The 12089-nt window shown below is 36.2% G+C and overlaps 1 protein-coding gene across 8 annotated transcripts in view; it reads right to left on the minus strand.

Annotated features, from left to right (window-relative positions):
- The window catches only part of LOC134531585 (tRNA (guanine(26)-N(2))-dimethyltransferase), a 161593-nt gene that overhangs the window by 39977 nt on the left and 109527 nt on the right, over positions 1-12089 (minus strand). For all 8 annotated transcript variants that reach the window (XM_063367301.1, XM_063367303.1, XM_063367302.1 and 5 more), the window contains one exon: positions 11072-11220. In XM_063367301.1, the coding sequence (XP_063223371.1) occupies positions 11072-11220 (149 nt within the window). The remainder of the gene's footprint in view (positions 1-11071; positions 11221-12089) is intronic.

Consider the following 12089-nt stretch of genomic DNA (forward strand, 5'->3'; position numbering starts at 1 on the left):
GTGGCTGTGACACACAGAAAATTATTAGCTAAACTGTTTATCTAGCACATGTGTATAACTCTGTTGTCACAACTACTACATGCGAAAACCTCGACCAGTATTTTAAGAATTTGCTACTTGAGTGATGTTGATTAATACGTGTAAGTAACCTATGAGTAGGGACCTGAAAAATTCGCGATCGCCATAAACCCGAAAAATAACACGAATTTCTTTATTTAACAGTAGAAACGCGATTTTTAATGTTTTGAGTCAATAACGCGAATTTGTTGTAAACAAATAACAATTCACGATTCATTTAACGAATTTACGAGCTGGCGATATTTCCTATTGAATATATCGATATTTATCGTTTTCTTTGATATACGTGTTCTCTAAGTCGCTGTATCTAAATAAGTTCGACTAATCGATTTTGAGTAAAACATCCACACGCGACGCGAAACGATCGCCATTTCAGATTTCACTTCTTGGGTTTTGACGTGATTGTCGCATACGAGTGATTTATCTAAAGTTTCATGCCGTTATTATAAGTATAAAGATGCCAAAACTTCCAGTCAGTGTACGGCAACGAGCCGACGAATTCAAAAGTGCCGGTGTTTATGCGTCAGATGCGTCAACGCTTATGTGTAAATACTGCAACTGCAGAGTGGTATTTGAGAGGAAAGATTCCGTTTTAAAACACACAAAAAGTCATGTCAACTCTAAAAGAAAATACACGAATGGTTCTTCTGAAAGGAAAATCCAGACGTCTGTTGTCGAGAATTTCGGAAGCGTAAATCAACGTAAAATCGACATTGAACACATGGCAATGAAAACGACAGAGGCATTCGCCAAGGCAAATTTACCGCTGGAAAAATTAGAAGTCCCACATTTAAAGTCATGGTTAAATGAGTTCGTTGAAGGTAGGATTTTTCCCCGTTGCATTCTGAGTTAAGCTCTTCTGTTTTTATTAATTCTTGGTCATTAAATATCGTATTGTTAGATCCTACAGTGCATAGGCCTAACCATGTCGGAGAGTCGGTAAAACTCGCTGTTTTAATAAAAAATAATGCCAATGTCCATACACATTGATAAGCTGAAGGCATAATTTTTTTTTTCTTTCACGAGGCTGGGTATAACTCAACTCATTCCCCACCCTCCTCCGTTTCTTTTTTTGCATTTTGCAATGTGTGAAAACACCACCTCGATCTGTACACAACTTACCTGCAATATTAAAAGTGTTTCCTAAAATTATTTCGGCGAATTACTCACCAAATATTTATTATATTTGTGATACACACGTGTTTAGTAAAGTAATATAATGTAACTTAAGCCTATTTAGTAAAAATATGGTGGCAAGTTGGTAACTTGTAGGCCTACTTTATTTAGTATTTTTACTGCTTCGAAGTAGACAAAACTCAAAGTACAAAAATATGACATCGCAATTTCTTTACAAAAAGTGTGTGAATTAATTTCCTTGATGTTAATAGGCCACTCTACTGTGGTATTAGAGTAAATAGGCCCAACTTACTTTTTCTGTAGCATTTTAGGTTATGTTACTTTTTTTTACCCCACAAACATTGACACTAACTTATTTAGTTTCTTTGAATGCAGAATGAATGTAAAAATAAATCCTAATGCAATAAAATGATTTAGCATCGTAGGTCTAGGCCTACCCTTTTACTAGCCTTACCATTTTTTAAGTGCTCTATGACAAAATTCCTTTAGTGAAATTTCTTGTATTCAGTAAGTATTACTTTGTTAAATGATGATTTAAATTTGTTATTTTCTATGCAATTGTGTGTTATCAGCATATGTATTCAAAAGTAAAAATACTTAACACTTGTTTAATCAAATAATCAGACATACTTCAGAATACTTAGAATACTTCATTTGAAACATCCACGATGTCAAATTAAAAATAAATTTTAAATAAAATAACCTCGCTTTTATATCACGAATTTTGGGGAAAATAACACCACTTTTGAGAAAAAATAACCCCACTTTTTTCAGGTCTCTACCTATGAGTAATTATAAATGCAATATTCGATACTTGGGGTAGAAATAATGTTTATAGAAACAATAAAAATATTAAGTAAGCTGATAAATGGGGTTACATAAGGGATTCACCCTTGCTGGATTTGATTACGAAGGTCAGAAAACGTGATTATGTCTTACGCCTAAGGAAGAAAAAAAAATTATGGACATAGCTTAAGCTTTACTTCTTTGAGAACAATAAAATTAAGTAATGTAACTGAAATTTTCGATTTTAAGATAAGCTGAATTAGAATTTAATGAAAGTTAGTTCAATGGTTTATTTAAATTTATATTTTACTCTCAGCGGATTATAGAGATAGTCGTTTACAACAAATATTTACCATTATATAAATTATAATTTTAAAATATTCACAAAATGCTTACATTCTAAACTTTATAAAAAATACTAAATAATTTAAATAGCTGATACAGTAGAAATATTACATGACAGGTGGACACGTAACTGCAAATGTTAAAAATATTTTTGCTATATTTATCAATATCAAATGGAAAAGATATATTTTTTAAATTAATATATAGTTTAATCTGTTCATAAATCCTTTGTAAAACAAAAAAAGAGCAAAAAATTTAATTATCTTGAAATATTAGTTTATTGTGATGTATAACAAAGAAAAGGCATAGCCTAGATCACAAGCTACATGCTAGTTTGCCAACCTATATTTACCAAAAATTAATCTTTGTCATAAAGGGCTTGAGTAAAAGATTTTATTAAATTAGTTCAAGTGGAAACGAATAAAATAAAATTTTACCAAAATATATTTCAAAACCTTGCATAGCCACACTGAAAGGAATGTTCTCTTCTCGTTTCCTTTATTTATTCTGGAAGTAAGCTCAAAAGAGCACGGTTTAATCTTCACAGCTTATGGGCTGGATTTTATGTATGTTGAGTGCTCACGAACATTTCAGAGAACAAAAAAATTTGTTCGTAGCATATTAGTTGTGGTTAACCAACAATTTTCAGGTTGTTCTTTGCTAACCGGTATTGATATTTTGAATGTGATTGATTTATCGTAAAATATAACTAAGCAGTACCAATTCCATGCAGATAGATTTGGGGTGCTGTACTTGATTATCTTTCTACTTTATCATGCCGTGGACAAAAGGGGGACCTAAGTTATTAAAATGATTTGCGTTTATTACAAAAATAAACGCTTTCTTCCACAAAATAATGTGTCAGCTTACTTCTGAATCTCCTCAAACTGTTACTCTAAAAATGTGAAAGGATGTGTTTTATGTGACTTATAATTATTGTTGGCACGACTTTATTCTCACTGTGAAATGCACTAAATAAACACTTCAGTCATGTTAAAATCTTTTTGTTGGGGCACTATATTTCTATGTCTATTATGCACCTTAGGTTGCCGAATGGAATCTCATTCAAAATAACCTCTTTCTTGACATAATTAAGAATAGCTGACCTGTGTTTTGTAGTTAATTATTTGTTAATAATAATAAAGGGGATGCATATGGTGAACATGGTACATGTGATACATGTCTGTTGCAATACCAATCTCAGTAATCCAGTACAGAAGCCAACTCGTCCCCAGTGGCACTGTCAAGTAGGCCAATGACTTCTCATCGCAGACGGCTGCCAATCACGAGGAAGAAACCGCTGGAGCGGAAACCTTGTAGCTGTCTGATCTGCGTTCAAATTTTTCATGTAAAATGCTTGCCCCTAATAATGAGTTTAAAAGCTGATTTCATGCCCCAAGTAAATAATATTTCAGAATTTTAATTTGACATTCGTGGGGTTTTAATACCGGCAAGATGTAACCACTGCAATTGCGCGATAAAGATAAAAAATGTTTGTGCAGAAGATACCGTGCATTTCTGGTTTTGTTGTGGGGTAATGTGAAATGAATTTTCATATTCATAAAGATTTATTTCAAAACCTGTAAACTCAATGCTGGGGACTTAATAAATAAATAATTCATGTGTAAGCAGTGTTTGATAATGATTTTTTTTATATGAAAACCATACATTATTCATTTCTGGAATTTTTTTTATTCTTTAAGAAACTGGCAATTCTTCACATAACCATAAGATAATACATAGAACAAAACAATTTTCGGATAGACTTTATTTACACGCAGAACAATTACATGTCAATTTTGGTCACCCAACAAAGCTTAGAGGTTTTAATGACACACAACATGCAATTGATGGTGAACCACATTAAAACAATATATGTAGGGAAGGGAATTTTTCAGTACTTTCAAGTGGCATAAAGCGGTATTTTCAAACCCAGAAAGCGGTACTTTCAGGAAGGGAAAATCGGTGTTTTCATATTAAGTGTTTTAATGATTCCGCAATAGTTTTCTCATGATGTATAAACAATTTTAACCTTCTGATGCTTCCAATTGTGAATTAATAAATGGGGAAGTGTTTTTTAACTGAGGAAACGCCATAATACATATGAAAACAAAGCAAATACGGTAATATTTAATTTATTGCAAATAATTACTAAAAAAAAAGTTTCAAAAATACACAGGCAACTCTTAGAAAATACTTGTAAAAACAATGTAATACACTGAAACACTTGGAGAATAATATTTTCTTTTTAACATAATGTCTATGTCTGAGGAAACAGCGAAGTTTAACTTTCAAAATAAATTGCAGTGAACATTTCAACATTTTCTTGTTTCAGGCGATGATGCTTATCCCTTAGAATGTTGTTGTAGTTAGAAAAAACCTTTCACAGTCAACGTTAGCACATGGTAACCACACAGACTGCAAAGCAGCACGAGCAAAGTCAGGATGGTTCACTGAAACTGCCATAAGGAGTGAAACAATGTCAACAGTTTGGTTTTCACTCAACTTTTTTTGCACAAGAAACTGCAGTTCCTTGTACCCTTGAAGTAAAATGTCTTCACAGAGCTTGGAGAGCAAGAAGAGCTTTTTCAATTTTTTGCCGAGTTCGGGAGAGATGCTTTCGAGCACAATTTCCGAGGGATCAAATACAGCAACATGTTGATAAAATTTCTGAGAAGGATCACCTGTCTTTAATGACAGGAGTTTTGTTGATGCATGTGATGCTGCTGTCACCAAGGCAGATGTGATTTTCCCTTTGAAGACAGCTTTTTCACAAGCAATCAAGAGCTCATTTACTTTCTGCCCAAAGTTTCCACTTGTAGCAAGCTGCAAAACCTGCTCTATTTTGCAGATTTCACCACTGAGTGTGTGACTGCAGGGATATGATGACCCTTCCAGTTTCTTGATAAGGTGTACAGTAGCCTCACACACTTCTTTAACAAAAACTGCCTGGATTTTTACACATTTAACATCATCCCTTGATGCCGTAGTGAAGTACTCTACTCCAGTGTTGTTGATACAGGAAATTTCATCACTGGTCAAAAATTCGACAATGGCATCAAGATTGTCGGCGAGGTAGGAGGCGGAGTCGTACCAGGAAGACCACCTCGTCAACACTGGCATTGGAAACAGGGGAATGTCCTCACATGGGAACTTTTCATCCAGGAACTTCTTAAACAAATGTTTTCTCTTGTGTGTGTTTAAAAATGCTGACTTTACTTTGGCAAGAGCCTTCTGAAGCTCAGGGAGGTTTTTTCCAAGCTCATTTACAACTAAATTGAGCTTGTGAGCCCAGCATTGCACAATGAGCACATGGTCGGCCATGATGTCTTTTAGTGTGTCAAAACACTTTGCCATGTATCTGGCAGAGTCCAAAACAAGCGCTAACACGTTGTCAAAGTCAATGTTGTACTTCTTTAGGCTGTTTCCAGAGTATGGACATCACCAACAACAGTATCAATTTTGTCACTGCTATCAATTACTTCAAATAGTACAACAAATACAAAGCTTCCTCTTGAGTCCGTAGTTTCATCACACAGAATTACTATAAGTTTGTCTTTCACCTATTCTCTTAATACATCCTCTCTCTCTTGCTGCATCGATGGAAGATGCTTTTCTTTTAGTACTCTTAGACAAGGAATATCACCAGCACCTTCAACAAACTCGTTCAGGAAATCTTTCAGATGCGGATTTTCAAGTTTTTTTAGCGGAATATTTGCTTTCAGAAAAGTTTCCATCACTCGTTTGCCGAGGTATTCAGCAGTTTTTTTCTTCCTTTCCGCACTACTGAAGCATGTAGCGAACAAAGTCTGTAATTTTGATTCAGGGCAACCTTTTTCTGCACTGATGTGCTTGGCAGATTTTAGGTGTTTTTCTATAGAATCTTTACGCTCCCACGCAACCTGACACTTACAAAATTTGCACATTACGGTGCGACTATCTGAGCAATAGAATCCATTTTTCTGATATTGAAATGCCCTGTCGCGAGCACTTAATTTATTGTTCGGCATTTTCAGTACCTACTCTCACTTCAAATCATCTTTAGAATGTTTTTAATTCACCATGATCAAATTACCGATATTTGCCAGTAGTACAAGACAATTTGTTTATTTACATCTACATACGTACGTGCGCTAGGCAGGTTTTACCGTGACTGCTGTCGGGCAGGTGCACTGCGCAGGTCGTTTTGCTTCCCGGTTGGGCTGCGAGGGGGGTAGTGAAGTGTGTTGAAGATGAGGGAGGCAAAGCTATTTTTAGAGTAGAGCAGCCCGAAAGATAGTCGCCTAACAACAGTGACGCCTTCCTGCGTGCATTCCAACCACCCGCCTCTCTCTTTGTCACTATTGCCCTCTTCTCTACAATTTCACGCGCCAAGCCAGTCTGCGTCATTCCCCTCTTTTCCACTTCCTTCTTCACCCCCTCTCTGCTGCTAAGCAGCTGTTGGGCGGACAATGACTCACAGTTAGCTGTCGAGAAAGAATGAAAGGGTGAGGAGGAGGGGGAGGGGGTCTGGTGGCGGACAATATGCTCCCTTTCTCTCTGTCTCTTTCTCGCTCGGCTGTTTCAAGAAGCCCTTCCCCTCCCCCTCCAGCCTGTTCATTTGCTGCCGCTAGGCTGGCTTTCGGAAGAGGGGTAATTCTAAAAATAACCCAGCCCCTGTGTACGGTGTACTAGAGCCGTGTCCCCTGTGTGCGTGTGTGCATGTGTGTATACGAGAGACCACGTTGCGTATGTTAGCGTGTTAATGGAGGCTCGGCAGCAAAAAAAAAAAAAAGCACTCTTCCTGTCTAGCTTTACAGGATTTAATGATGCAATATTACGATAGCGTCTGAGCTTTCCCACAAAATTTCCTGTGTCTTGTTGTAGTGTGGTGGAACCAGGGGTACCGGCGCTATGTTGAAATGCGCCACACAAAGAATTCACTTTAATTAATAAACCCCTCACAATAACTTATATTCGGCATGCGACACCGGATATTTCCCATCAGAAACGGCAACAGCATAAGGAGGGAGGAGGGCAGATGTCCTTCCCCTCTTCCCTCCCTCCTACATTTTCCTTTCTCCACTCCACTTATCTCCTCTCCCCTCCCCTACACAAACCTTTCCTTCGTCTAGCACGGCGCGGCGACGGTGCCAGCGGTTACTTTGCGTCGCGTAGCTCGGTCAGGAGTCAGACCATTTCATTCGCGATTAAAAAAAAAACCGTTGAAGATACAAAAAAATTATACAGGCCTTTTCTATGAAATTTAATCTGCTTCAACTTTTATTCTATGCGTTTTTTCACTACAGTGCACCGTTTTGGAGTTATGGAGTTACTTTTAGACATTTTGGTAAGGTTCAGGATTTTAAACTAGACTTGAATTTTCTATGTTCGGTTATTACGAGTACTCGTTACGAGGATTTTTCTCGCCATTGTAAGCTCTCGTAGTAGCGAGGTTCCACTATGTTTAAAACTTTTTTATTAACAATAATGTGCAAGTTTTGCTATATTTTGTGACTAAGCTATAATTCACATTTTGCCTCGGAATTCGCGAATAATTCGCGACCGCGAAAAATTCCCTTCCCTAAATATATGTTTGGGATATTACACATAAAGTTGTTAGAGATTACTTCTGGCATTAGTGAAAGTGCATTGCATTCTCTAGGACTTTTGATACAATTACAAGGTATTAAAATAAGTCTCCGAGGCTATTCCTTGCCTCAGTATTTCACCACGAAAATTGATTTTATGAAAGTAATAACAAGTTGAAACAAATGCAAGATGCTGTCTTTTTCAGTAGATTATTTTTCCATGTTTGCGCTCATAGTGACTTATATGCCATTAACTTTTCCTTTTACCCTGAAATAATATTATTTAGTATAATATTAACGCTGGTAGTTAAATATGAATAACTTTTTTTAGTTACCTCAAAGAAAAAGCATTGCTTGTTCTTACAGCAACTACACATTAGGTATAACCTACGAGTGTAGTTAAGTCATCATAATTTTTCGTGTTGCTATTGTTTTTGGGTGTTTTGACTATAGATTATGGGCCTCAGTATTGGTAAAATAAATGTATAAACTGGAAAAAAATTTAAGAACTAAAAATCTTTGTAACAAGTTTCTTTCCTACAAATATGTACAAATGTACATAGAATATCCATAACTTGGTTTCGGTTAAAAAAACACAAAGTAATAAGAGTTATTTTGTGACCAAACATATATTCATAGTGTATCATTCTGTGTATTTTGTGGTGGTTTCTTAGTAATACATTTAAAATTGTGTGTTATGGCTTAGCTGAACACTTTTGAAACCCGTGCTTACTATCTTCTTTATCTTGTATTGTATCATTCTGCTAAACGGCGAAACTTACGTTGAACTTGACGTAGTGACTTATGTTTAGAAATCACGGAGAAATGTGAAAATATAACAAATTTCAAAATGCTGCCAACATACTAATGACTACTTTAGTTCTCATAAAGCCGGCAACTAAAATATTACACCTTTTATAAGACATTAATGCAATGAACTATACTTTTGCGCATTCATTGCCAACTTCATCGGATGCTTATTAGAAAATATTACATTATACAGAATTTTGAGCAGAGATGTTTTCAAGGGTTAATTTAATAAAGTGTTCATTTAAGCCGAAATGGATGGTATGCAATAAAAAAAATTACTTCCCCGTAACTATTTTTCCCAAAATGTATTTTAAACAAATATTTTTAGCATGTGCATATGATTTATCAATATATATTAATCAAAGCATATAACAACTTTCAGCGGTACAGTTATTTACAGAAAAATAATTTCTGAAATAAATATTATTTGAAAATTCCTGCTGTGCATATTTATTCTTACTATAACCCTTTCCAAAAACTATATTACCTTAAAAAAAAATTTCAAATTTTGTTTAATTGAAATACAGACTAATTTCTTGGATAAAGTATTCTGTTATGTAAAATCAAATCATTATCTTTAAAAATTTCACCGAAAGCCAATTAGTAAATTAATCTGTCTTTACTACTATCTTTTATATCTGGGTGCCTCTCAGAAAAAAAATTATATCAGAGAGAAAAACCATTTTCTTATTTACATTTTTAACGCTCTTCCACAAATGTTGAACTTCACACTGTAAGCCATATTCTGGCAGGTCTAGCAGCGAAGAGTAAGTTAGGTAGCTGATGTCTTCGAACACTGAAAGGCAGGGATGAATGACCTCACTTCCAAGAATGTCTCTGTCTGTACCTGCTAGCGTTTAAGTTTGGTAACATGGCAGCCCGCCCCCTTTCTGTCAAGGGACTTGGGAGAAAATCTTAACCCGGAATGCCCAAACCTAATAGAAAGAGAGGTCCCACGCGGGAGAGAGACGGAGATACAAGTGACCCTTGCTACCTGAACAGTACCACTAGCGCAGACATGCGAATTTCTCCACCAGTCCAGCGAACCCCGCGCCGTTAAGTCACACCATGGTAAAGCTACAATAGCTAGTATTTCTTTGAAATCTATTTAAAATCATACACTGTTGGCCAAGTTAGAACAATATTTAAGAATTTTTTATATTAGTCACTACATTCCTTTTTTTTTACTAATTTTCCGTACCAAGATTGATCTAGAATATTTTCATGATGTAATAATAGTTTGAAAATGGTAAATAACAAACATTCCCACCGAATTTACCAATGTATGAAAAAGTGACAGAATGGGGACAGTACCTCATATATGTTTTTAGAATATTTCTCTGTTTTGTTTCTCATGCTCTGATTGGTTTAAGATAAAAAGTTGGTTCTGTATTGCCTGGCTGCCAGGTTGTCATAAGTGGAGTGGACCACTTCATGCCCGTGGACCAGGTCGTGCTGTTCTACTTATTTCCAGATATTTAAACACAAAAAATTGTCGACCAAAGACGACAGCCTAAGCCTTCAGCGAGGCTTCGGTGTGCCGTTGTCTTTGCTCGAGAACAATGGCATTCTCCATTTGTACTGTGAATTTAAAGGCAAACGCAGGATGTAAACATATATATTTTAAATCTAAAATAAAATTTTACATTTCACAATTTTCATGTTTCCCAGTGACGGGCTGTTTGTTGCTGATAAATGTTTTGCGTGGAACTGTATCATTAGAAAATGGCATAGTTAGGTAATTTTGGTTTAAAGTAAAAATTTTATTTTCAAACTCTTTTTATTTTCTTAAGAAAAGCATGTAAATTCCCTGACAAATCATCAATAGTGGAACCCAAAAAAAAAAACACTTTTCAAAATCCCGCAAATTTTTGTGCATTAACTTGTCACTCATGAGAGACAATAACACATTGTTCTTCTAGCAAGGCACTGTCTGGAATGATACAAACCCATGAAATTACTTACAACTGAAAAGGAACACAAAATAACACTTATACACAACTGGCATGCTTGTGGCACAGGTGGCAATAACTAAATCCATCTGAACAAATATGCAGGTAGGTGCTAGTATCAAATGTTGGATAATGCATAGGTAACAGCATCGTCTCTCTCATGTTTCCCCCACCCGCTGCCCAGCGGCAGGCCACATGATACACCTGCGATAAATTTCTCCCTCCAAACACCACGAACAATGCTCTCATACAGCACTGAATCACAACATGTCCTAGAACCAAGTCCTTAATGTTATAAGACCAACACACTAAATAAGATAGTTACTGCTTCTTACAAAAAAGTATGAATCAATTTGAACACACAAAGTATTGAGAGGAATGTTGGTGTGTTACCTGACGCTCTGCTTGCACGCAGCTGCGCTTGTTCGCACCCTCACGAACACTCGAACATAGAAGTCTGCGCTGACGGAGAGCAATGGCACGATGTATCGACCATAACGGTTTGCGTGGGATTCAATGCATTGCAGCACTATTCTCAAGGCCTAGAACACAAAACAAACTTTCTATTTTTGTCCAAGTGTGGAATGTAAATATAAACAATATGTTATAACCTACAGTTAGTTTCTAGTTACTTTCAAATCCACCACAACCAAAACATTTCACTTCACAGTTAGGAAGATGATTTAACTGCTACAGTGAAAACTTGTCACCACTCACCACCTCCGGCTAGCTCAAATTTGGTGATGAGTGGAACATACAGGTTGCAGGTCACGAAGAAAGAAGAAATTTATACACAAAGTTCAATGTATTACCTGTTTTATTTATTTATGTAAAACTTACACTATATTCCGGACAGAGCGCACAACAAAAATTAAACTGTTCCTCAAAAATATAGATGACACTGAGCCATCGCCCGAACAACGACCTCTCGGCCCGGTGCTCGGACAATGACTGATCTTACAGCCTTCCTCTCCTTTGTGCGGGCAGTGTCCTGGGCTCGCTGACGTAATTTCCAGCCAATCACGGCGCATAGCAACAGAAGCTTCCACGAAATGCTTACTTCTGTTCCCACGACGCAGCGATTTGGTCTCTTTCTCACACTCCCGTGACTGTGACTCACACTCCTAGCGTGTGAAACAAAGCCTCGGTCGTGGAAATAACGAAGGAAAATCACTTCAGCATGCCTTCCCACACAAAGAAGCCAGCAAAAAAATATATACTAGAAAAATAAACTTATTCATTTTAAAAATAAAAACAATAAACTCAGAGAATTACGTTCACAATAACTTCTGAATGGGAAAAATCTTACATCTTTTGAAAACCTAACCTGAAATATGACAACAAATTTATAACAAATGATTATTACTGGATTGCATGAGGAAGGCTGTAATCTGGGTTGTTACAACTTTAA

The sequence above is a fragment of the Bacillus rossius genome, chromosome 5 (genome assembly GCF_032445375.1).
Source record: "Bacillus rossius redtenbacheri isolate Brsri chromosome 5, Brsri_v3, whole genome shotgun sequence".
NCBI classification, from domain to species: Eukaryota; Metazoa; Arthropoda; class Insecta; order Phasmatodea; family Bacillidae; genus Bacillus; species Bacillus rossius.